A 27182-nucleotide genomic window follows, 5' to 3' on the forward strand; every position below is an offset into this window, starting at 1 on the left:
TACCTCCTTTTTCGCGCCCAATAAGGGTTATAAGAAGTGCTGTCCTTGCACTTTCCCTTTAGTAGCTATCTGAGGTGACGTTGCTGAGCTCGTAATGTCCGGACGAGGCAAACAAGGAGGTAAGGCTCGCGCTAAGGCTAAGACCCGGTCTTCGCGGGCCGGGCTTCAGTTCCCCGTGGGCCGAGTGCATCGCCTGCTCCGTAAGGGTAACTACGCCGAGCGAGTCGGGGCCGGCGCGCCGGTGTACCTGGCGGCGGTGCTGGAGTACCTGACGGCCGAGATCCTGGAGCTGGCGGGCAACGCGGCCCGCGACAACAAGAAGACGCGTATCATCCCGCGCCACTTGCAGTTGGCCATCCGTAACGACGAGGAGCTCAACAAGCTGCTGGGCAAAGTCACCATCGCTCAGGGCGGCGTCCTGCCCAACATCCAGGCCGTGCTGCTGCCCAAGAAGACCGAGAGCCATCATAAGACCAAATAAGTAACAAGGTGAGAAAAGCTGAAAAACAAAGGCTCTTTTCAGAGCCACCTACACTGTCAAAGAGAAAGCTGGTACACACAATCTTGTGTTTTGAGTGATAAGATTATAAAGTGCTTCTGTTCTCTTGAGGGGGTGGAGCGCAACTCCAATAGCAATTCGGCACGTGGTCTGAACTGAAAGGACTACTTGCAGATTCACATGGACTAGTATGTGCAGGAGAGGCTTGTTCAGAAGTTGGGAGATGAATCCGATAAGCAAGTACCTAAAGTCCAGTTAATAAAACTAATGTTATCTAGAAGCAGTGTCCTTAGGCAGCCAAAATACGGATGCACTGATTACTTTTAGGAAATTTAGCAATTCTGAATGTACTGTTTAGAAAAGTCCTTTGAAAGAGCATCCTGGTTAAGTGACCTAACTAAAGGATAGTTTCATCAGATGATGAAATTCTTAAAATTCCACTCAGCAGCCGTTTACATTTTCTTTAGGATTTAATTCTAATTGGAACTAGAGTTTGTCGATTAAAAATATTCAGAACTTATTTAATCCCATATTAGTAAATCCTTGGTCCTATTTCTTTGGGACTCGTGTTCATTTAACGCACTCTTGTAGTAACTCAGGATACAACAGTCAATTCAAACCTAGAAAATCTACCTCCCTGGAATTTACTCTAGGTGAGGGAGCCATAAATAAACATGTGAATATATAATATGTAAGATGATACACATTCTGTGAAAAACATAGGGAGGCGATAAGCCATAGAGCATTATGGGGACTCATTTTAGATAGGGGGTAAATGGAGATTACCTCTTAAAAGTATTACTTGCTAAGAGACCTACATAAATTAAAATAACGAGACAGGCAGATACTAGAGGAAGAGTATTTCAAGTAGAGGGAACTGAAAATGCAAAAGCCTTAGGACAGAAAATGTGTTTTTCTTGGGCACAGCCAGAAGGCCCATTAGGTGTTGAACTTAAAGGTGGGTTGGGGGGAGGACACCATAAAATAGGACTTCGGGTGTGTAAATTCATGTGTATAAGTAATCAAAAGCAATAGCAACCCTGATCTCTGAGATAATAAATTTGATAATACAGATTAGCTAGATAGAAAAAGCTGTGGAATCCAACCCACTTTTTAAAAAAGACACCATAAAAACAGTATTGACTGGGTGGGGGGGTGATGAATTGGGAGATTGGGATTGACATATATATACTATTGATACTATGTATAAAATAGATAACTAATGAGAACCTACAGTATAGCTCAGGGAACTCTACTCAATGCTCTGGTGACCTAAATGGGAAGGAAATGCAAAAAAGAGGGGATATACGTATACGTACAGATGATTCACTTTGCTGTACAGTAGAAACTAACACAACATTGTAAAGCAACTACACTCCAATAAAAATTAGATTAAAAAATAATATTGACTTTATTATGTGGTTCAAAAACTGAAAGATTGAGAACATAGTTTATAATTCAATACAGAATTTATTTGCTACTCCTAGTCTTTGCTTGCAGAAGCCCTGTCGAATGAAGTGATAATAAAATGCAAGACACCCAGGAAAAAAATTATGGTGATGTAGGTTGAGTTCTCTGGAAGCAGATGCTGAGATGGAGTTTGGGGTGCAAGATGTTTATTAGGGACCAACATCTGTGAAGGGAGGAAGGAACTAGGATTGGACAGAGAATGTCAAACTGTGATACAGGCCAGACAAACATGTGGGGAGCATTGGAGCCTGTGTTGCCTGTCAGAGTTGCCCCACATTGGGTGAAAATGTCTCTGGATCAGGCTTTACTTCTGGACTGATGACTGCCCTGAGGAAGGGCGTGCCTTGAGTTGGGTGGAGATCTGCAACTCTGGGGAACCCTGGAGATAAGAGCTGCTGCCTATCTACTAAGCGCACTCTGCAGTTGGGCAGCAAGTTTTTCCTTGGTGGGGGATCTGGATACTGCATTTCCATGTCTATGACATACATTAACATGAATATAAATATCAGTGTTGAGTAATGTCTGTGATGGTATTTGTAAAACTGACTTTAGCATACATAGTTTCTTTACCTTCATTGGGGAATTTAAAAGGGATGTGTTTTCTTTTTAGAGAAATGAGAAAACTTACTTTCTAAAAACCTTTACTAATTTCATATACTCCTGTAAGAGTTTTAGATGCCACAATCATTGCAAATGGAAGGTGATATAAAACAATAAGGAATAAGAGAGAGTCTTCCACTGGCCTTTTCTCCATCCTCCAGATCCAGTAATCACTTCACTTATCCAGTCCTGGATTCCACATCTACCATAATGTGAAGGCTTCAAAGTGAATAGTTGAGGCCCCAAAAGAGAAGAGAATGAGGCTTTAAAGAAAACATGGAAGAGATATTCAGTACAGAGCATTTATGGGCTACATATGTAACATGAATGCACTTGAGGTGGGTATCGTTCCAGTTACAATTTAGAAAAGAAATGCTATGGGACTGAATGTTTGAGCCCCCTGCCCCCCTTTCATATATTGAAATCCTAACCCCGCAATGTGATGGTATTTGTTGGTGGGGACTTGGGAGGTAAATGGCTTTAGATGAGGTCATGAAGGTAGAATCCTCATGGTGGGATTAGCACTCTTGTAAGAAGAAGAAGAGATCAGAGCTCTCCACCCATTCCTGGAGCCCACAAAGAAGAAATCACATGCGCACACAGAGAGGTGGCAGCACCTGCAAACCAGGAAGCAGGTCTTCACCAGACATGGAATCTGCTGGCACCTTGCTCTTGGACTTCCCAGATTCCAGAGCTATGAGAAATAAATGTTTGTTGTTTAAGCCACCCATCCTATAATATTTGTCGTAGCAGCCCAAACTGAGTAAGACAAGAAAGCACAATGTAATTTATTCAATCACATTCTCAATTTGTAAGAGATAAAGCTACAAATCAAGATATTAGCTACCTCAACACAGAACCCACACATAACTGCCTTCTCTTAACTATCTGGTCTTATACACTTCGGTCTAAGGTATGAGTAGTAATGTTAAAGAGAGATGTTGAAAAATTTGTACATGGACAATTTTGCAATCATTGATTGGTTGGGGAAAGAGATTGACTGATATCCACAGGATAGATCATCATTTCTACCCCATTCTTAAGAGCCTCCTTCATGGTGGAAGCCCTCTGGTGGTCATTTTGGGGTAACTCATATACTGACTGTGTCCTTGTACATTACACTCCACAAGACCTTCATGATAATAATTTTCTAGTCATGTTTTCCATGTCCTTGATTAGCTGGATAACTCACCAGTCACTGTCTATAAATTAGTAAAGATACATATAGACTCGCTTTTCCTGCATCAGGCCAGATTCCCTACCATAAGAAGTGGACAACCAGATGAACCACCCAATATTCTGCTGACGGGAGATTTCTTTTCACTACTCTCTCTCAAAACCTCCCATCTCTAAGTGGAAGCATAACTTGTAGCGCACAGCTATCCAATTCTACTAGTGCTAAAATGCTCTGCAAAGCCGCTCTAAACAGGGCCATGATTGTTAATCCTTTGTTAACTGGTCATAGGGTGTTTACCAAGAGGTTATAAAAAAGAGTTGAAGGAGAGGTAGCAAAGCAATAGAAACAGCACAGGAGTCTAAGCATCACACGTCTTGCTCAGACCATCACAGATCTGGTCTTGTCTATAGAATTTCATTTTAAAATGAAATGCTACTGTGATATCCATCTTTATAATTTGGTAGATCATAGGACTCCCAGTTCCTGGTGAATATTTTGGGGTGCATATTTGCTTTATGTCCCACTGTCAGGCATTCAGTAATTAAAATGGCTCAGTAGATGCTAGAAGCTACTTTTCAAATAAATAATAATTGCCATCAGAGTAAGACTTGGCCTTATTCTAAATCCCCAGGTGTGATACTCTTCATGAGTTTTGCAAGAGTCTCCTTAGAGCATTTCTGTCTGCCATGCATAACTCCAGATCAATGACGCTTATGCATCATAAAGCCTAAGTGGCAGGAAATGGGGCCTACTGAAAACCAGCAGGCTTACAAATTATCTGATAGCTGGTGAGGGGAGCATATCCAGATATGGTACATGTCACTTTGGGGAAATAATAATGTTAGTAGCTCAAAGGGTAGCAAGAGAACATTTCAGATGAAAGAAATAAAAGCTGGTAGGAAAGATCCAACAGAGGTTATTATTATTATTACTATTATTATTTGGCCACACCACATGGCATCTTAGTTCCCCAGCCAGGTATTGAACCTGGGCCCAAGGCAGTGAAAGCATGGAGTCCTAACCATTGAACCATCAGGGAACTCCCCCTACAGAGATTTTTAAAAAATAATATAGGAAAGAGAGGGAAGGGTTGCTGGAGCTATGCCCCTGAGTAAGAGAGAATTTTAAATTTATTTTTAATAGAAAATTTAGGAAAGTCGGAAGTAGGAAAGTCCATGGCATTGATAAACATAGAGCTAGCAGGTTGGATTAGGCCACCCTGTCTCTTATCCTATTCAGAATCACTGTAGTAAAAGTGTCAGGCAAAATCCTCAGAAAGGCTTTCAAAAATAAAAAGCACAAGAAGAGAGGCCATTTTCTAGGCCTGTGCCACACCAAGGACTAACACACAGGATTGGCTTTTCTCTCTTCTTAGAGAAGCACATGCAAATCAGTCCAATTGCCAAAACACCCCAGCAGAAAATGCAGAAAAGCACTTGTGTCCATAAATAGGGTGCTTTCTAAATAGGGTGAGAGGAAGTCCCTGAGGGAAAGAAAGGAAGGAGAAGTCCAACTCAAACAGGCCTGAGACAAAAGCAGCCTGCATTCCCTGTACAGGCAGCATTTCCTTTCCTTCAGCTAAACTGAGCTCATTTCCTTGAGACAGAAGATCCCTAGCTCTCTTCCCTGATCAAATTAATACTGGGAAGCAGGTAATTCTTCAGCAAACCTGCCAGTAATTAGGGTGGCTTTGTGTGATCTAGAAGAAAGGAGATAAAGAAAATCTCAGAAAATTAAAGACATCATTTTGGCTCTGCTGAGAAGCTTTATATGGTCAGCTGCTGAGGTAATTCTGAACTCCTTTGCCTTCATTTTCTAACGATCTTTCCTACCCACAGCCTCTGCACACAATAAAGCCATTTGCCTGGCCACATACTGTTGGGAGAAGTTGCCTCCATAAAGGATTGGACTGGAATCTCTGTGCATTCATTCATTCATTGTGCGTCCGAGCAATATTCATAAAGAACTTACTAAATGTGGAACCCTGGCGATAGACTATTGAACACGACAGTTATCTCCTCTTGGAGCACAGTTGGGGAGGGGACGGAGGGAGGGAGGAGACTGACATTAATTTAAAATAACTCCAGTAACTAATACATCATAAGAAACTGATATGGGGACACTGACAGAAAAATAAAAAAAGGGTCATGGAACAGAGAAAATAAATTTGACTTAGACCGAGAGGAATGTGTCGTGTGGAGAGGGGAGTTCAGGAAAAGCTTCTCCAGTGAATTCAGTGGAGAGCTGAAGCATGAATGGAATTTAACCAGGTAAAGAGAAGAAAGGAAATCATTCTGTACCAAGGAAAGAGCATGTCCAGGACCCTGACTCTACTGTGCGCAGGCAGAGTTGTCTGTGACGGGGTGCGGGCGGCCCGTAGAGCTTCCAGGCCATACAAGAAGTACTGTCCCCTCTCCCCCTCGGGCAACTGGCAAAACTGGGAGAAACAAGTTTCAGTGAGGTGTAAGCACTCTGAGACACTGAACATTTTCTCAGTTGGGCAGGCTGAGTCCAGGGGCGTGCCAGATTCACAGATGGGTCAGGATGGAGCCATATCCCTTCCTTTGAACTCACTTTTGGCACCTGATATGATGCCAGATTCTACGCCAAGCACCTGGAGATTCTGACCAGTTTGGCCAAAAATGGGACCCAGTAAGGTTCAATTCGAAGCAACACCCTCTCCATTCTATCGCTGGAGGTCTGAGGACCATGCTTTTTAAAACTAAGCGAGACCTGCATGGGCTGGAAGTGGAAGTGAGAGTAGTCAGTCCGCAAGTGTTAGCAACCCCAGAGAGGAGCCATCGTGTTTGGAAAATTCCATGTAGTGAAACTTAATTTTATTCCTTTTGGTTTGTTTGCCAGGAGCAACATGCTGTATTAGCAAGTGGAGGAGCAGAATAGGGCAATAAACTGAGAAGGCATTTCTAAATAAAGACGGAAAACAAAGTGTATGTTTCTTTAGATGACAGAAATAGACGTTCCTGAGAAAAGAGCAGAGGTAGAGCTCTAAAGTAGATGCTTCCTGCTGCTGTGCTGTGATCATATAGTGGTTAGTACTCTGCGTTGTGGCTGCAGTAAGCTCGGTTCGAATCTGAGTCACAGCAGGATCTTTATTCCTCATATGTGCATCACCGATTTTTTTCAACACTGCCATGGAGACAGCCTCTCTAAAACCTTTGCAAAATTGAAGACAAATGTTCAGCATCCTGCCCCCACTGGCCAGCCAAACAGAAAGTATCCATGGTTTTGGGGGGTTTTTATGTTTGTTTTGTTTTGGTTTTTTTCTCCAATTCTTCTCTTCCCAACCATACCCATGTCCAACACTCCTGTTGGCATTGGCTGGAAGTCCCAATGAAGAAGTTGAGGTAATAACAATAAAAATAGAAAACTTTTCCTTTTAAACACGATGAAATGACTGCTTAAATGCAGATCTGGTTTATTGTGGCAATCTTTTCTTGCACACAAAGGACTGATTATGAATCACACATTTCTATTTTTCTTCTTTTGGATGCATTTTATTGTTTTTTTATTTTTATTTTAGCACAGTTGATTTACAATGTTGTGTTAGTTTCTCCTGTACAGCAAAGTGAATCAGTTATACATATACATATATCCACTCTTTTTAAGATTCTTTTCCCATATAGGTCATCACAGAGTATTGAGTAGAGTTCCCTGTGCTATATATACAGTAGGTCCTTATTAGTTGTCTACTTTATATATAGTAGGGTGTATAAGTATCGTGGTTAGGTCAGTGCTGAGAAACTAAACTTTGATAATCTGGGAAAAATTAGAGGAACTTTTAAGGGGTGGGATCATGACTCAGAAGAATAGCCACTATCTCTAGCCTCTTCAGTTTCTTGAGTGAGTTAGAAAGAGGCAAGTGGACTGGGTAAGGTGGGAGTGGAAGAGCGTTGGTCTGAAGTGGGGAGGTGGCTGGAAAGCAGAAGCAGTAGATGCTACCTGGGGACCACAGTGAGACGGCTAAAAAGAAGCAGATCCCCAGAGGAGCGGTGACTTCACTTCTCATAGCACAGCACTCTGAGAATACATAATATGGCACCTCATCTCCCTGGGCCTTATAAATTTTCAGCGCTCAAAAAAATACTGTCTTCTGTCTTCTTTCTCATATTTTTAGCAGCTTATTAGAAGTTTCAGCATGAAGGTATCTTCTTCGATTTCCTAAAGCCTTCCCTTCATAGGGCTAAAATAGCCCCCACTTCTTACCCAAGTGTCCACCTGACACGGATTCTGAAACTCGACCCAACAAAGCTTCAGAGATATTGTAATTAAGCTGAAATGTCTTATATTTTCAGTGTCATCCCTTCAGCAGCCCAGGTTTGAGGCTGCTTCCCAGTAGTCTAACAATATTCGCAATGACCATCCATGTTCATTTGGATCACATCTACTTCAATTTTCTCTTTTGTGTGTGTTATTTCTACTCAATTTTATAAGGGTGAGTTCAGGGATCAAGTATGTATTAACCCAGACTGGCTCCTATCAATTTTTTTTCCCCCCCAGCAAGTGAGGAAACTCAGATTTAGAACAGAGACAAACATCTTGATCTTTCAATTCTCTAGAACATACTCTCTCCAGCAGTTATTGGCCTGAGTAGCGGAAATGCATGTACTATGGCCCAGAGGCTACTTCTTGGAAAGAGGGTTAGGGTCCTAAATCTGGCACAGAATTAACTTGTAGTGCCAGGCTAGTAATGGGTTAAAGAAGACCTACACTTGGTGATTTGCTCAGAAAGTAGAGAGCTTGCTTGGCATGCCCCACATGATACTTAGTGCCAATACATTTCTACTAGACATGTCAGTTTCTCTGGTTCACAGTTATATTGTGTAGCTTTGCATGACATCACTAGCAAATCTGATATAAACTGACCAGGGGAATTGTAAGATTAAAAATTTGTATTTTCCAGGTGTCCTTTTATGATTGCTTGAATGTCGGTTGGGAGCATCATTTACAACCTGCCAATCACCTTTGCAGAGGGAAAACTGCCCTCCTCTACCTGTGGCACTCATGGTCTGCTTTTTAATTTCTCTGTGCCTCATCATCCTCATCTTTCAATGGAAGTTAATGAGAGTTACCACTTTCTACAATTGTTCTAAAGATTTAAGGACATAATATGCATGGGGCACTAGCTCAGTGAGGTACAAACCAAAAACGTGACAAAATAAGCCATTGCTGTTATTGTTAAATAAGTAAATAAATAGGATTGCTATCTGTGCCTTTGTAGTAGTAATGTTGTAAACACTGATACTGAACTCAGCATCTACTTAAAGTGACTACAGTCCTCAGCTATTTTGATGGTGATAAGCTAACTCCAGCCATGGCTGGAAGAGTTTTGTCTGTCCTCAGAATTAAGGTTCACTTCAAGATTTCAGCTAGGCTATTTATTAGCCCCGTGCCTGCCAAAATGTTTGCCATAGGGCTTCCCTGGTGGCGCAGTGGTTGAGAGTCCGCCTGCTGATGCAGGGGACACGGGTTCGTGCCCCGGTCCGGGAGAATCCCACATGCCGCGGAGGGGCTGGGCCCGTGAGCCATGGCTGCTGAGCCTACGCGTCCGGAGCCTGTGCTCCGCAACGCGAGAGACCGCAACAGTGAGAGGCCTGCGTACCGCAAAAAAAAAAAAAAAGTTTGCCATAGTGTTACCAAGGCTGTTTCCCTAGAATCATACCCCTGCCCCCTCCCTCGAATAGAAACCAACTACTCTTATCTAAGTTTCAGGAGGAAGCTGCAAAGAGAAAAAATACAAGAACTGGTTAGAACCAACTACACGCAAGATGGCGGAAGATTTGACTTCCAGTAGACCTTGAGCCTCATCGTATGTTTATTAGAATACATTAGTATGCTAAATGACACACCCACCAGCACCTTGACAGTTGACAGTTACCATGACAACAATGGGACAAGTTCATACAAGGACTTAAAAAAAGGAGGACTGCATCAGTTCTGGGCCTAAACCACACCGGTGTTCTCAGATGAGTCATGAATATTCCACCCACTCTTTCCAATTCCCTCCCTTCTACCTCCATTCTCCTATATAAGTATTTGTTTCATTATTTGCCTTGTTCTATATTGTGCTATCTATTCTGTTCCATTGGTTTATTTATCTGTCTCTGCAAAAATACCACACATATTAATTACTATCCTTTAAAATACATCTGACGTTAGAAAAGAAAGCACCACTAACATTCTTTTCTTCTCTTTTAAATTAATTTAGTTTGCTAAAGCTCTCTAGTTCTTCCAAGTATTAGAATCTGTTGGAATTTTGATTGAAATCTCATTGCATATATATAATTTTAAAGAAATTTTGTATTTTTATTTTATAGAACTTTTGCTCTCATTAATATGTTGTATCACTGCATTTATTTAGGTAGTTTTTTATATCTTTCCATAATATTTTATAACTTTCCCTGTGAAAGTACTGTACATAATTTGTCAGATTTATTCTTAGGTATAATTTTTAAAACCTTATTTTCTATGCATTTCTGAATTAAAATTATGAACAGTTATCTAGCAAATGTGCTAAACTCATTTATTGATTTTAAACATTTATTGATTCTCCAGTTTTCTCTGTAGATATCATCTGCAACTAATGATTCTTTATTTATTCCTTTTCACTCCCTATGCATATTTTCTAATTTTAAACCAGCCTAACGAACTATTATTACTCCTCCCACATGGAATAAGTAATCATTGCACAATTTTCAATAGGTCTTATTATTTCAACCCCAAATCCATCCACCAGTTATTTAAATCTCTTTTCAGGGTGTTTATCCACATCCAGGTTTCTCTCAACTTCATCTCCTTGAAGAATTCTTCCCCAAACGTTTCTGAACTCTTACAGTCTGGTCTTGCTTCCCTTAACACTCCACATATATGATATTCCTGTCATCCTGGACTATCCCTTCACGTATCTCCTATGTTGCACTTGCATCTCATACTTTCTGTATCCCAAGTCTTCCTGCTTCTTAACCCACACTTTCATTTTGGTAGAACGTATCCTCCCATGGATCCCAAGAAAGGAAGTACTGAAGGTAAATTATATAAGGCAGTGTATATTTGAAAATATACAAATATATTTGTATATATATCTCTTTTACACTCATACTTGATGGATACTTGGGTTTCATATCGGATTCTAGGGTGGATTTCATTTTCTTTCAGATTTGAATCCATTTCTTTATTGTCATCTAGCTTCTGGTGCCAATTTTGAAAAGTCAGCTACTCTGTTAATTTATCCTTTCTGTGACTTTTCAAAAATCCTTTTTACTGACTACTCAGTGATCCCTGCCTGTCTAGATTTTTTTTAGTGTTGTGATATGTACCTAATTTTTTGAGGTTTATCATCCTTGCATTTTCCCTATTCTTTATATCAGGAAGTAATACTACTTAGATATTGCACATCCTAGAATTTTCCTCTAATAAACTTATTATTTTCTCTGTATCACTAACTTTTTTGCTTGATATTCCAGGATATTATCACACTTTATGATCTATTTATTAAATTTTCATTTCTGATAATATATTTTTATCTTACAAAAGCCTCTTTCCTTGTGTAAATACACTTACCTTTATTTCAGTAGTCAGTGTTGTCTCCCATCTCTCTGAGTATATTAATGTTGGTTTATTCTCAGCATTGTTCTACCTATGTAACCTTTGTCCATAAGTTGCTTTTTGTTTCTGTTTTTGTTATATTTCTTTAATACATTCTTCAGAAATATCATGATTCTGACTTTCTATTCATGGTTTAGAGCAGGATATGTGAAAGTCTATTGCCAGCCCTGACCCGTTGGACGGTGCTTGTTTATTTTGAGTGGAAGTGGAGTCGAAGAGGGTTGGGAAGATCACTGGGTAAGGTCAAAGTTTTCACAGATGTCTCTTGTCTTTAGTCTGGAACCTCAGCCATCAAACACATCAAATGCCTCTCAGGACAGAGATCTCTGTTTTATCCTTTTAGGAGCATAAACCTGGAGCCTTCTTCCTGAGACTTCCAGGCAGGAGCTAGGAGAGCTTGACTTTCTAGGAGAGAAAACCCGAGTCCTCTGAAGAATTGAGAAATGCTGGAGGGGTCAGCTTCTGTTGAGCCCCGTCCACACATTTCTTTGGCACTGTTCCCAGTCTGAGGCCCAGGTTACACCCTTTTGACCTAAAATCGGACCCTCGCCCCTCCGCCCAGTTTTACAATTTTAGAAATTCTTGATTAGGCTCTCTCACTCTTGAGGTGAGAAAATGTTTATTGTCCCCAGCGCTCAGGCCTCATTGAAATCTATTTCTGCTTGACTTTTATGATGACTGGAGATAACAGAAGTAACAAGACTATTTTTTGGTGACAACCCGATGCTCCACACTGCCTCAGAGAGCTAAGCAGTGTATGAAAGTGGAGCTCCCAAAGAAAAGTCGGGAGAGAATCTGCAATTCTGTTTCATAAATAGCTCTCAGAAGCCTAATCTACAAAAACAAAAACGAAAGCGAAAAACCCACTGTGTTAGCCTTGGAGTGAGAGAAGGAAAAGGAAGAAAAAAAAAAAGATGTTTACGAGTTGGTTCCACTGGGGATCGAACCCAGGACCTTCTGCGTGTAAAGCAGACGTGCTAACCACTACACTATGGAACCACAAGTTGTGCAGATTTCCTGTCCCCAGACACAAAAGTTTCTAGAAAAATACATCAGAAAATATAGCTATTCGATTCAAAGATAGATGACTTGGAACACAGGAAATTGTGGAGCTTAATTACATTTCTAGTGCATCTCACTCACACACAAGCTTGAATTATGTCCTCAGTTGCATCATCTGTGAACACATGATTCTTGATTTGTGCCCCTTTGAACACTTCTAAACTAATCTATATTTATCCAGTCACTCAAAGAGTATTTATTTTGAGCTATGTGCCAAGCACTTGTCGAAGTGCTGCAGATAGAGAAGTGCAACAATTAAAACCCCCGTGTGTACGCATCTTTTGCTGTAGTTCCTAGCAAATAACCGGGGCTGAATAAACATATCTTTATTTCAAGGGGATTATAAACGAAGTTAGCAGCACTCACATGACCTCCCTTTTTTTGCAGCTGGGTTAGAGCTGGCCAATTGGGGACTGCTCACTAAGTTAAACTTGGGATATTTGTGCATTAAGATGGGATGCAAAAAAAATGTTTTCAATTGTAGGGGTTCAGAGCATGCCACCCCAAAATATGCCTCTCTGGTATGTTGATTATCTTAAGTTAAAGACACTTGAAAAACAGCAGATGCAAGAAGGGCACTCTTACTTTCCTTTTTCTTTCCAAAAGCAGGAGATAAAATACCCATATGCCCTCTCTGTACCAGAAGGAAGGAAGCATTCTTATCACCAGAGACTGGAGAGTCCAAGCAGAGAGAAATCTGTGCCAAGAAACATCCTTAAACTAACCCTTATCTTCCTAGTCACTTTTCCACATAATTGCCCTAGTCCAAACCCTTTCATCTTGGTACGTTTTCACAACGTTTGTCCAACCTAGTACATAAGCGTTGGGCTCTGATTGCTTCTTTGAGTCTTCATTTTTCTTGTGAGGGCTCCCACGTACATATAAAACTTACTTAATAAAATTCATATGTTTTTCTCCTATTAATCTGTTTTATGCTCATTTACTTCTCAGGCCCAGTCAGAAACCCTAAGAATAGAGGAGAAATTTTACTTCCCGTTCACAATCTCTCTCTCTTCCCTCCCTCCTTCCTTGTGATATAATATTGGTCCAACACATCTCCTTCAAACTCTGGGCCCTGATTTCCAGAGCCTTGTTGAAGAGTTGGGAGCCTTTTGGAAATCGAGTCACTGGTGAGGGCCACCAGACTGAGGAGGTTGTTTGCAGGTCACATAATCCTAGTTGTTCAAAGTCTTCTCAGTTTTCATTTCTCTTTAGAATCAATTTACTTGAAAACTGATGGGCTTGGAGTGGCTATACCAAACTGACGGTAGGCAAGGACCACAGTGGAAAGATTCAACCATGTACCTATTAAACACTGCCTACTTGGATTTTTTTTCTATGCTCTGGAAGTAAGGGGTAGGATTATAGGAGAGCGAAAAATAACCAAATAGCCTGAGCACAAAACAGAAACTCATAAGTTTTCTGGAACAAACGTGAGGGGTTTCCAGTTCTTATCGAAAAGGACAAATTAGAAAATAAGCTCATGTGCCAGAAGCAAGGATTGAACCCAAGCAGATATGCAATTTATAAACTTTAAGTTCAAAACTTTCCCACTCACCAATCACAGCAACATAAGATTCTTGTTCTCATATCTTTTCTTATAAGAAACCAAAAAGTATTTGTTTACAATCTGGGGAGTCTAGGATTGACCTCATAGGTCCATGAAACATTGGCCCAGGCTTACAAGAATATAAACAAAAAACAAATCTTTGGAAGGTTCTTTGATGGGAAATTCATAAAACATAATTCAAACAATTATTTTCATAAAATTTACTATTTATGTGCTATGACTTGTGCTGGGTTGTTAGACTCTCCCTGACCTTGCAGACATATGTTTTAACAGAAAAAGCACACAATTTTACTAAATACATAATTTCATGAAAATGTGAGGAGGCTAAGTAAAGGAAGTGTAGGATGCTACATGACCACCAACACATCCTGGAGACCCTTACTAAACCAAAACTTAGGACACTAGAAGACACAACCCCAATAGACTATCATATAAAAATCCAGTACACTTCTCTAGATATTTAGACAGATCATGTCTCAAATATAAAAAAGAAACTCTATACTTTTTAAAAGAGAGAATATTTTTTAACCTAGTAGCAGAGAAAGACCCTTTAAGCATAACCTCAAAAGTACAAACCAGTAGGGGAAAAAACGATAAATCCTTAATAAAATCAAGGCTCTGCCATGAAGTTCTGTCAAAGTCAACAGACAGGTAACATAACAGTAGACAATACTGCAAGGTCTAAAATTCACAAAGACTAATGACTACAATATACAATGTACCCCAGGTATATCAACATGGAAAATACACCAACCTCTATACGAATATGGACAAATGATAAGAAAGGTATCAGAGTACATAAGATGCAATTCGAATGACTAACAAACATATAGACAGATGCTCAAAATCTTTAGAAAACATAAATAAAATTTTAAAGAAAACAATGATGAGATTTATTACTCTACACATACTAGATTACGGAGTAGAAAGCTGAATAATGTTTAGCCTGGGCAGGGATAAAGGGATATGCAGTGCTCTTGGGAGTGTAGACTGACAAAAATAAGCTGGGATTAATTAGTATACACATATATATACACTAATCAGTGTGTATATATATATACACACACATATATATACACACTCGCACAAGTACATAAAGGGGGATGGATGAGGAAGTGATGTTATATGGAGTGGGGGGACAATGGAGGCAACCTGTGAGCGCATCACTGGGACAGAAGAGAGGAAATACAGTGCTCATTATGGGATCTTACACAGCAATTAGAAGCAATGATTTAAGTGCACACAGAGCAACTTTGATGGATCTTAAAGTCATAATGTTCTTTTAAAGACATAAGAATATATATCATTTATATAAATTTATAATATATGTGCACAAAACAAAAATGTCAAATTTGCAAATATATATATATATGATCAAAGTGATACACAATAAACAAATTAGAAAAATTGTTTATGTAAGGAGAGGAATGGCAGCAGGACATAGGGACAAAGGGAATGAATAAATCTTGTTGTAAGAAAGGGCAAGTAGATTAGGCACAGGCTAGACAGGCAGGGAAGAGCTGAGGGGTGCCTAGAGGAAATCGGGTGTGTAGATCTGTCACAGGATCTCCTAAGTGATTTCTGTTTTCTCCAAGGTCTTGCATTTTGTGGATGTTCTGTGAATACATAAGCCCTCGTCCTTTCCCATAAAGCACAAGGCACAAGGCGGTTATTTAAACGTTTCAGAATGGTGGTCTCATCTATTCTTCCCCCACGCTAAGGTGTATTCGGCCAACATGCCACAACCCCTTCTGCAATCATCAACCTGACCTGGAAACTGAGAAGAGAGGTCATGTGACTCTGCTAAGACACGCCCTGCATCTTACCCAAGTTAGAGGCTCCCACGGCATCCTGCGGGAGTTATTTACCACATTGTACCCTAATTTTCTCTTTAATTCTCTGCATCCTCCACTCATTTTTACAACCTATGAAGACAGGAATCAAGTCAGTTTTAACTCAACGGTGCAATGAGCAGAATCTCCTGTGCATCAGAGTGTCCTTATCTTTGCTTGCTTTCTTGTGCCAGGTTAGATAAAATAGAAGGAAGCATGATAGTCTTGCTCATGTGCAGTGAATTAGCTCAGAGAGTAGCACCGTGGGCTCTTTAACCTTGCGGTAGCGGAATTAGTGCTTACATCTATCGTTGTTTGGTGGGGGGGAGGGTTGGAGGGAGAAATTTTTAAAACTTGCTTTATTTCCCTGCTTCTAGAATACAAATCCTATAGATGAAGTTTTCATTTGGTTGGTTCTCTGCTTTATCTCCAGTACCTAGAAAACTACCTGAAATACAGTAGTGACCACATTTGTTGACAAAATGAATTAACGGAGAAAAATTTTAAATGTGTTGCAATATCCAATATTTCCTCTAGAGGGCGATAGTCACCATGAAATAGGAATTTCACTCCAATTTAAAATAATTTTAATTAAAACCTCGCGCCGAAGAATGCATTTTTATTTTTTAATGTTGAAGTTTCTGCTTTAGTGTAGAAATATAGTTCAGAAATACAGGTGCGTTCTCTTTGTCACAAAATCAAGTACGTTTCTGGCAAAATGCTACATTTCACAGAAAATGTTACAAATATGATATAACCGAAGTGTAGCTTGAGAGGGGGCCCTGTGGCTTAGCTGGTCAAAGCGCCTGTCTAGTAAACAGGAGATCCTGGGTTCGAATCCCAGCGGGGCCTTTCCCTTATCCCTTTCGGTTTTTGTATTTCAACAGTGTAGTTGCCACTAAACATGCTGGAGATGCATTGAGGAATTTATATTACTGGTAAAGTCTGTATTGAATTGTTATTCCAATTGTGGAGAGTCTTCTTCCAGATAATACCTTCACAATATGAAGAGTTGTGATGAAGGGAAAAGTGAATAAGTTTCCTGTAATTGATAGAAAGTGATGGATTTGCTAATGATTGGTATATGAATTGAGCACAAATTATCTTCCAGTACCTGATAGAGAGTAAGATTTCAAATTCTGTCTTGGAAGTTTAGTCTCAGCTCTCTTAAACTGTGACATCCAACATAGTCAGCTAAATGATGGAGTTTGGTTATCAGTGTCAGGCAAAGAATTAATAAGCCACGACATTTCGTTTGGAATCAGACTCATTTTTATTTTTGAGAACAAGAGAGCAATGTCAAATGTAGACCCTCATCATTTTGGTTTTGTACAGCCCTAGGAACTATATTTGTTTGTGCATCAGGAGAACCTACTGAGTGCACAGGGGGAAAATTGGAGCTCAATGACATTTTGAGGAAATAAATCACAAGTAGATTATCACTTTCTTGAATCTTAAGTGACATTGTAGTTTATAGCTAAAATTTACACTGTGTAGCACTGGCCTATACATTGGGCTTTTCCCTTTTATCTAGAGAAATTTCAAAGATTATGACTGGAGTTCCACCAGAGTCACTGTCTTTTCACTTTAGTAGAAATAGTCCTGCACTATGCCTGAAATCCTGTTTATACTTCACTGGAAACCTGGTTTCATTTTCCTCAGTTTATCCATAGAGTTCTTCCCCATCTACTTCCCAAGGAATGTGAGCAAAAAAGGTAGTCATGAAGGGTAGCAGATTATGCCACCCCAAAATATACCACTTTGGCATAAGGACTATTGTGAGCTGAAGACAAATGAGAAGAAGCAGATACAAGAAAAGCTCACTTCACTTTCCCTATTTGCCTATAAAGTGGGACATACAAAGGACATAATACATTTTAAAAGTCCCCCCCCACCAGGAAGGGCAAAGATTAATCCCCAGAGACAACTTTAGACCCTATCAGCCTGGAATCTAAATAACAAATTTTACTAACTAGCCTTTCTGGAGTGAAAGATCTGATGAGAGTTTATAACAAGACTAATGCTACTAACAAGGGATTTTGGAAAAAGAACAGCAAGGAATAACAGAGCCATTCCAAAATAATTTTAGGCAAAAATCTCTGTAGACATAACAATCAACCATATTTTCAAAGAAGACAGAAAACAGTGCATCTAATTTATAAATGTGAATGAACATAATCTTTACAGAGAAAATCTTGATACATAACATATAATAATTCTGAGACACTATATGCCATGAATATCCAAACCACGTAATAAGAATATATAAACAATATATCAATAATATCAAGCAGAGAGATTCAATAAGTCTGGAGTAGGTCCTACACATTTATATATTAATAAGGTTTCACAGGTAAGTAATGTAAATCCTCAATTGAAAGCCAGTTGCCTAGATGTTAGATTCAAAGTGTACCAAGTTAACATTTAGAAAGATAACTGAAATTATGGCTCATTGTATTCTACTGATGTTGTCTAATATCAGGCAAAACAACACCAGGACTCTGACAAATAGAAATATGTTATGAACAGTGGGTACTGATAAACCTCTAGGAATTTCCCATTCCTTGAAGGCTGTCAGCTAGCGGTCATTCTCAGTTTCTAGTGAATGTCCACATTCCATGGCTGGTGGCCGCCTTCATCTTCAAAGTTAGCAATAACCTGTCGAGGCCTTCTCATACTTAAAATCTGTAAGTATATTATTTAATATGCAATGAAATAGTGGATGCCCTTTATTAATTAAAAACATTTTTTCAGGCGCTGGCTTTGAGCCAGTCACAGTACTTGACATGAAGGATGCAGCACTGACCAAAGCACAGGAAGGCCTTGCCTTCTTGGATTTATTGAGCACTACTCACTATGTCCCTGGCACTGTGCTTGAGACATTACTTATGTCATTATTTAATCAATATCGTGTATGTCATTTTCAAAGTAACCCCATACATTTAAACAAGAGAAAGAGTAAAAATATGCTGGGAGTCTGAGGGACAGTGCAAGGGTCGAGGAGAGAAACAGGAGGAGGCTCGTGCTGGGCACACAGAGACCCAGGCGCCAGACTTGAAGAAAAGGACAGACAGGGAGAGTGAGGTACTTTGACAGCGGCCCCAGGGGCTCTTGCCCTCCTATCCCCCACTGCACACCCCGTTTTCATTTTGGATTCAAATCTTAAATCCAACGCTTTTATGATAAACGTTCGAAAAAAATTTAGACGTGTTGTAAATGGCTTCTTAACTGGCAGCACCGAGGTAAGGGTCAAATATAACCCGAAGTCTCACCATTGCTCCATTTTACCGCAGAGCATTCGTGGTTGCTGGTCTGAGGCTACGCCACAAGCCTGAGATATTCCCACATTGAGAAGAAGAAAACCGAAATACCACGAGGCATATACTTCAAGAGGAATCGAATCAGCGACCTTGACATTATAAAAACAATAAATACCCTAACCAAGTGAGCAACTTGCCATGAAGAGGAATGATGTTTTTACATTTCAGAAGTATAAACTATATCAAAGCATTATTGCCTGAAGTTTTTTCCAGAATGATGCAAGACATTTTCTCATTCTCCCAGTTTCCTCTTCCCCTAAATACATCCACCTTACCTCATTCAATTTTCTTTAAAAGCTCTCCATCCTGACTCTGGTACTTTATTTCTTTGAAAAGAAATACACACAATCAAATCGTTCAGTGGTAGTGATATTAGGACTGTCTGTGATTGGATGTATGGGTGCAATTTCCACCGGTCATGGGGCCTATAGGTAGGACGGGGACGAGAAAACGAACGTGAAGGGTATTGGCCCGTACGGGGATCGAACCCGCGACCTTGGCGTTATTAGCACCACGCTCTAACCAACTGAGCTAACCGGCCACCCTGAAGCATAGTCTTTTAGTTACGTGCTTTAAAGTTATACCTAATTAAAGTCGGCGTTCTCTGTAAAATGTTTTAAAAAATGTTCTTTTTTCTATCAAAAAGGAAAAGACAAATCCCAGTTGCCTGCACGGATGAACCGTGCTTCTCCTCAGGAAAACAGTCTTTCTCAAACCGACCGAGGAAGACTCAGATTAATGTCCGGGAGCAACTACCTCCTTGAAACTATTCCCAGAAGGCCTCGGGAAACGCAAGCCTGAGATGGTGGCGAGCGGATCACGGAGCACAGAGCAGGGCTTGGTGGACTCGGCTTCCGCGCACGGGGTGCGGATTCTCTGCTCTTGGAGGTCATACCGGGCGGGTCATCTCTTTCCAGAGGCCTTTAGCCGCTTGGCTTCAGGGTGGCTCCGCAGTCGCCTTTAAGCTAAATCTGTAGCCGTTCGTCCGGAGCGGAGTAAGACAGGGACCTTACGCTGCAATGTCAGCCATAGGCCACTTGGTGGCGCCAGAGTGCAGGGCTGAGGTCTGAGGCAAAAGGACTGTGAAGACCGCCTCCCTCCTGAACCTCTGACCCCTCCCCATGCCCCCCAAATCACCAAATCTATGACAAGGGAAGTCGAGACCACAGAGAGTCCGGAGTCAGGGCCTTGTTCCGGACCAGGGAGAAACACCGGAATCTGAGAGGAGTAGGGGAACTGAAGCCAAGGTCAGTCAACTCAGAGGAAGGAGTTGGGAAACCTTTGCCCTTTTGAGCCTGGCCTGATCTACCTGCAAGAGGGTGTCAGCGATGGCAGGGACCAGTAGAGCAGCAAATTTCTGCTTGCTTTCTTTTCTCTGTTGGACCCTACAACCCTCTCTCTCTCTTTTTTTTTCTATTTTTTCTGCATCTGAAGTTAATTGACTGATTTTATATATATATAGTATATCGAGTAAGATTTGAAAGACTATTCTAAAGAGAGCTATTTCTTTTAATGAGGCAAGTTAACTATTCATTTACTTGTTTTACTTTAATGAATTTATAAATTTTGTTTTTAATTGTTTAAAAAGCTGTGAGATGGTATTTCTTATCTTTAGTACATTTCTTTAACTTTGTATCAGCATCCACCATATGAACTAGTAGCTGTCTTCATTTTCTTTGTCATCTAGTGAAAATTCGGTGGAAAGTGAGTGGAAAAACCAATTTTTAAAATGTAATTGTATGTATTTATTTACTTTTATTAAAAATTTTTTTTTACTACAGTACTTTATCTGTAGTCTTTTCCCCTCCCTTTGTGTTTTACTGCCACTCTCCCGGATTTCCAAACCTTGAGAAACCTCTCTCTGCTTAACAGCCAGAATGTCAGCTGTTTGGATGACTGGGCATTCTCTTTTCTCTCCTGTCCTCCCCCAGGTTTCTTTGGCTGTGAGATCTCTCTCCATTCAGTAAGCCTTGGAGAGATTTCTCTCAGCTCTCCAGTCCTGGCTGTTGGCAGCTAAAACACAAAGTGCTGTTTGCTCTTCGTTTTCCTGCCGTGCTCCCCAACTTCAGAATGTTTTGAACTTGAGAGTGCCTCAGTGGGTATTTCCACTTTCTAGCCTTTCCCCTCACCCCCTTTTGACCTACTCTCCTCATCAGAGACAACCAGAACTGGTTTTGGCTACTTGAAATTCTGTTTGGGTCAAGCAAGCCCACAAGCAAACCTTAAAAATGTCTAAGTTTCTTCTGGTTTCTCCTAATCTGGTCTTCACAGGTTTTTCCTCCTCTGTGCCGCTGCCCATCTGCCACGAATACGGACAGCCAGAGGCTTCTTTTCTCCTATGAAGGCCTCTTTCTAGAATTTAGTTTATGTTCATTCTTTAGTATCCTCAGCTCCTGATGGGTTCAGAAAATCTACTCCCCTTAAGCTTATAGCTTTGCTTTAGTTAGTAGGTTGAGAGGGACACACACTTGCAACTTCCTACAACTTAACCAAAATGGAACTCAGTGCTTTGTATTTTTAAAATATTTCCAAATGTCTGTGCCAAAAGTACTTTTGCCATTCCTTGAAACTATTTCCTTTAAAATATATAACAACAGACTAATCTCTCTCAATAAGGAAATTAACCATGTTGCCAGCTGCTTTTCATATTGTTTCAGGTAATCCTTATATCACATGTCATTTATTCAACTGATATTTTTAAATAGCCAGTTTTGTTCTTATATTGAAGTTGGAAGAAGTGAGATATAATATCCATACGATACCATGAAAACTTCAAGAAGTGAAACGAGTGACCACCTGCAGGTATGTTGCCAGATTTTACTTAGACTTCCAGGTGATACTGCTGGGCACTTGCAGGGCAAAAGAATGTCACATGGAATTTGGATACATTTCAGAAAGTTACCTCGAATATTGTCCCCTGATTTGACAAATGTTTATTGAGAACTACCAATATAATGGTCCCAAAGCCACACATGATACCTTCCTCACCTTCCCAGAGCTTAAAATCCAATACCACCATGACTTCTGTTTAGTTGTCTAACAGTGGAAATGGTCTTCTCCACAGAAGCGGTATCTTCATTTTACTTTAAGAAAGATCTTCTTCAGTCTTTTGCATCTGATACAGGTGTATTTTCTACACAAATGATCAGGACAGATTAGCAACATTATCCAGTGAAAGTACTTATACTATGCGCCATGGAAAACTTCCATATATGGGCACGTATCTTCCATATGTCAGCACATCTGCTTAAACAGAATATCCTGTTTGGAATCCTATCTCTTGCTTTTTGTAATTTTGGAGAATAATATCACCAGCAATGTTGAAGACAGCTTGATAAAGCAGAGATTTTTAGAAGTTAAATGATGGAGAAAATTGTGAACCTGTTGTCAGCTAGGAAATGAGGATCCTGAGGTCAGGAGATGACAGTGGAATGTTTTGTATAGAAATGCTGAGGTGGAAGGATTCGTTCATATAAAAGACTGCATGAAAAATCACACCCAGTGGGGCCTCAAAAGAGTACCTTAAATTCTGTCTTGGAAACTGTAGGCTGCAGAATTCTCATTTTGTAACACCAGCATATTATGGAGAGCAGTGGAGTCTGAATGCAAGCATCAGAGCTTTAAAAAACAAACAAAAAAAGTAAAACAAAACAACAAACTCATATCCTTAATTCACCAAAAAAAAAAAAATTCTCCAGGATGCTGCCTTAGCTTTCCAAGCCTGGAATTTATTCAAGAATTGGGATTATGAAAGGTTTTTGTTTTTGTTTTCATAAATGGAGGAAAGGGGAGAGAAATGCTTTGCAACAATGAACATTTCTTCAAAAGGCATGAAATGAATAAACCCGGGCTATACAGGCAAAATCTACTCAGTTATGTATAAGGGCTGGAGGAGCCACCAGCAGGTGTTTCCGTAGTGTAGTGGTTATCACGTTCGCCTCACACGCGAAAGGTCCCCGGTTCGAAACCGGGCGGAAACAAGGTTTTTTTTCCTGATATGTACTTCTACTTGATTTCAACTTGCTTATATTAAAAAATAACAAACCCCACAAATCTTCGCACTTACTCTTTGTTTGAAGGAAGAAATTAGCCTGAGAGTCCCGCGCCGATGCATAGTTTCGCTGTTCACACGGGGCAGTTTTTCCGTTTCTCCCTTCTCCCCTCTGCTGGGTTCCGACGAGGCCTGTGAGGGTCCCTGGGAAAATATCAGAGGAGATGAGCCGGCGCCGCGGAAATGGTTGCTCTCTTCGGAATTTGGATTTCTACGAAAAGAGGCTTCACCAGGAACTGACCCTGAGGGCAGCTTGATCTTGGACCTGATCTGTAGCAGAAAAGTCTCCCAGACTTAAGCCAGTTTTGAAATCAGAGAATTCTGTTTCCCCTTGAGAAAGTGCACCGGCACATTGCCAAAAGCTTATACTGTTATTCTTCCTCCTAGCCTTTCCTAAAGGGACCTGCGCTCATGTACCAGTGATTGTGCATTAGGGAAAAGGAAAAAATCAGACTTTTCAGGAATTACTAGACAATGGCTCGGAACCGGCATTACTTGCTAGAGATAAAAAACATCATTGCTGTCCACCAGGCAGTAGGTACTCATGAAGGTCAGGCAACCAATGAAGTTTTGCCTCCTGTCCATTTCACTGTGGGCACAGTGGATCCCTGAGCCCACCCTGTGGTTACTTCCATAATTCCAGACAGAATCTCTATATCATTTCCATGACTAATGGAGTGAAGGCCAATTAGAGGCCACCAGAAATTCTTCTGTGAAAATAATTAAACAAAACACAATACTGATATTCCTGGACCGATTTTAGAGATTAGTGCCAACATCAAAAACTTGAAAGATACAGAGACAGAGATTCACCAAATTTCTATTCAACTCACTTACTCAACTGTAGAAGGTAAATGGGTTATGGAAAATGACAGTTATTGTAGATCTAGTCAAGTGATTATTTCCATTGCATCTGCTATTCCAGATGTTCTTTTTTTTTTTTTTTCAGATGTTCTTTTATTAATGGAGAAAATTAACACATGCCCTGGCACCTGGTATGCAGCTCCTGATATGGTTAGTGCTATTTTCTCTATACCCAGTTGGAAAGACCATCAGAAGCAGTGAGCCTTCAGCTGGCTGAGCCAACAGTACACCTTACCTACCCTACCTCAGGGGTATATCAGCTTTTCAATCATATGTTATAAATTAGTCTACAGAGACCTTCACCACCTTACCATATGTTCTAAAGTTGAAAGCTGATTTTTGTTGTTTTAAATATGAACACTGTAGGCAAATGTATATTGTGCAAACTGATCACAAGTGAATGGTCCTACCTTTCCAGAACTGGCTCAGTCCTGTGCGCCTCATTTGCATCTCTATCCCAGTTTTAGTCCATATGGACTGCTGTAACAAAAATACCATAGACCAGGTGGCTTAAAGGACAAACATTTATTTCTCACAGTTCCGGAGACTAGTGTCGGTTCTCAGTCTGGTGAAAGTTTGCTTCCTGGCTCCCTGTCTCATAGACAAGAGTCTTCTTACTGTCCTCAGATGAAGGAAAGGGTGAAAGAGCTTTTTGACATCTCTTTTATGAGGACCTAATCCCACTCATGAGGACTCCATCCTCATGACCTAAAGCCCCCACCTCCAAATACCATCTCATTGGGGACTGAGATGGTCTCAATGTAATTTGGGGGAGAGAGGCACGTTCAGTCTGTAGCAATCACCAAAACATCCATTTGCTTTTCTGACTTCAACTATGTTTAGTCAAGTATAAGCTGATATTGACTTTTTGTGCAGGGAGGCCAGTGGCCAATGGGTGATGTTGAAACCAATTATTAAAACATTTTGAAAGGAAATTATCCTGAACTGATCCTTCACATCCAGAAGTGCTGCCCCACCATACAGTCCTGACTGTCAGTTGAGTCTGAAAGAGTCTTCGTAGCCATCAAAGGAGGCATTTTCTAAGATATATTTTTACCTCCCATTTCTTCCTGAAATTGAGAAAGGAAGTTGACTGAGAAAGACGCTTGGACAAATTTTAAAATCAAAGATGCTTTAAAGAAAATACCAGTCCGCAGGCATCAATCCAGGAGGAAAGAGAAAGAACATCTCCTGGGGGAATGTTGATGTGTAGAAGAATGTGGTACATTTAGAACTGAAAAGAATCCCTGACAAAAGTTAAACTCCCAAGGTGGACACAGGGAGGACGGGATGAACAGTGACTGCTTTTGGACGACATTATTTTAAACAACCTCCTTTTTCTGTCCCCACCTCCACTTGGGGGTGAATTCCTTAGTAGTGTAGAAGTACTAGGAAGAAAATCAAGATCTAGCTGAGAAAAAAACACAAACACTTCAAAAGAGCTTTTTCATTTGTAAGTGGATTTCACAGTCTTCACCCCAAGATTATTTAATTCTCCAAAGTGTTCTGTTGGAAGAGCTATAAAACCTCCAGAACTGTGCACTGGTTACATGACAAAACTGGGGACAGGAAACTGGAGATTTATACAGAGTCACTTCACTCACTTATGAAGTGAGTGAAGGATTTCCCGTGAAAACAACTCCTGGGCACTGTCCGCTGTAAAGAGAACTACACTCTGGCCAAAACAGAAAATGAAAAGAGAGCTATGCTCTTTTCTCTGCAAAAACAAATCAACAAAACAAGACACACACAAAAACAACTTTTAAAGTTGTATTTCTAGACCCAAAGGAGGAAGTTTAAGCTATTTAAATTCTGCTAATTCTTCCACTTCCTTCAGAACATCCTAGAGCAAATCAAGGGCTTTGAAGTCAGGGTGTGAAGATGGTGGGTCTGACCTACTGAGCTGGTCCTGGTTGCTCACAAATGGAAGATCCAATTCAGTGTCTGAAGAACATTCCAGAATCGTTTGATCTTGGATCAGGTGATTCTCCTAGAGACTCCCAGGTCTCCCATGCCCTGTGTGTCCAGGGCTAGGCTTGGACAGCATTCCAGAACCTTCTTGCCTTTTTGCCTCAGGCATCCTGAGTGCCTTCAAATCTTATTTGTGTGATTAGCTCCTTCTGAGGCTCGAAGTGAGGCCTCCTTCAGAGTGCTGGCTATCGCTGAGTTCCAGAAAGGAAGGGCTGGTCACCATTCCAGAGGAGAACTCTGGTAAGAAAACTTTTCTCCTCCACTTCCTCATTTATACTGTTTTCTTGAGCCTTTATTTGATTTTTTAAATAGGTAACATCTAAAGTCTAATGTGACATGCAGTAAATTTCTTCCTCCTTCTTCCAAAGAATTCCACCTCCTTAGTCTCCAGCCCCTCATCTGGGAGCTTTGTTTTGTTTTTGTAAAATGCATATACAATCTAACACAAATATATCTCCAATAGTATCATTCTATAGAGATTGCTCTGAACCTTGCTTCTACTTTATAGCATATGTATGTACATAGTGAACTTTATCGTTTTGTTTTAAATATGCATAGCATTTCACTGTGTAGTTATGCCATAATTTATCTAATTAATAGTTCTGACTAGGCTTTTCTCAATCTTACTATTACAGTTAATGCTGCAGAGAGTAAGTTAGAACACAATATAATTTCTCATGTGTTCAAGTCTATGTTTTACATTTGTGGAAATGCTGTATCAAAGAGTATATGCATTTGAAATATTGGTAGATCCTGCCACATTGTCCTCCTAGCAGTAAGGCATGGTGTATTTGTGGAGAACACAAATGAGCAGAATCGTAGACACACTTAATACAACTCTTACTTCATTCAATGCCAAGTATGAAGCTAAACCAGGCAATCCATGAAGACTGTAGAAAATTTTAGAAAATCAAGGATTCTTGTGATGCTGGAATATTGCCTTCTCTCAAGGAGGTGAGACTTTGCAGCCTGGAGCCTGGCAGGATGGGGACAAGTTGGATGAGGCTGAGCGGAGAGATCTGATGAGGGGACTTGAGGAGTGATCTCCTTTTACGTACTGCTTAAAGTAAACACGCCAGATAAGCAAGGATGGCCAGAATTGGTAAGCAGGATTATAAATCAGGGACCTATATGGTCTTTTTA

General features: G+C 40.4%; 1 protein-coding gene and 4 non-coding genes across 11 annotated transcripts; 3 read left to right on the forward strand and 2 right to left on the reverse strand.

The window, feature by feature from the left end:
• Positions 1-75: 75 nt before the first annotated feature.
• On the forward strand, positions 76-19505 carry LOC112404177 (histone H2A type 1-J). 7 transcript variants are annotated; one of them, XR_003004054.1, is made up of 3 exons: positions 76-489; positions 2731-2907; positions 8668-9096. XR_003004054.1 is itself a non-coding variant. In XM_024752033.1 (2 exons), exon 1 carries the CDS (start codon positions 95-97, stop codon positions 479-481), a length of 387 nt encoding a protein of 128 aa, XP_024607801.1. In that variant the 5' UTR covers positions 76-94; the 3' UTR covers positions 482-489; positions 19127-19505. The 7 variants fall into 7 exon arrangements, 4 of the variants coding, with proteins under 4 accessions (XP_024607801.1, XP_024607803.1, XP_024607802.1 ...); XR_003004055.1 differs by lacking the exon at positions 8668-9096 and adding an exon at positions 5585-5706 and having other exon boundaries at positions 2637-2907; XR_003004053.1 differs by lacking the exon at positions 8668-9096 and adding an exon at positions 5585-5706.
• On the reverse strand, positions 12296-12368 carry TRNAV-UAC (transfer RNA valine (anticodon UAC)). Its single transcript has one exon. It is a non-coding gene; the product is annotated as a tRNA-Val (tRNA).
• On the forward strand, positions 16612-16685 carry TRNAT-AGU (transfer RNA threonine (anticodon AGU)). Its single transcript has one exon. It is a non-coding gene; the product is annotated as a tRNA-Thr (tRNA).
• A 115-nt stretch (positions 19506-19620) lies between the features above and the next one.
• TRNAI-AAU (transfer RNA isoleucine (anticodon AAU)) lies at positions 19621-19694 on the reverse strand. Its single transcript has one exon. It is a non-coding gene; the product is annotated as a tRNA-Ile (tRNA).
• A 3366-nt stretch (positions 19695-23060) lies between these two features.
• Positions 23061-23133, forward strand: TRNAV-CAC (transfer RNA valine (anticodon CAC)). The gene has a single exon. It is a non-coding gene; the product is annotated as a tRNA-Val (tRNA).
• The last annotated feature ends 4049 nt before the right edge of the window (positions 23134-27182 follow it).

The sequence above is a fragment of the Neophocaena asiaeorientalis genome, unplaced genomic scaffold (genome assembly GCF_003031525.2).
Source record: "Neophocaena asiaeorientalis asiaeorientalis breed wild unplaced genomic scaffold, Neophocaena_asiaeorientalis_V1.1 scaffold165, whole genome shotgun sequence".
Taxonomy (NCBI): Eukaryota; Metazoa; Chordata; class Mammalia; order Artiodactyla; family Phocoenidae; genus Neophocaena; species Neophocaena asiaeorientalis.

Coding starts and splice junctions, on each gene's coding strand:
- LOC112404177 (XM_024752033.1), top strand. CDS start 95: ATGTCCGGACGAGGCAAACAAGGAGGTAAGGCTCGCGCTAAGGCTAAG.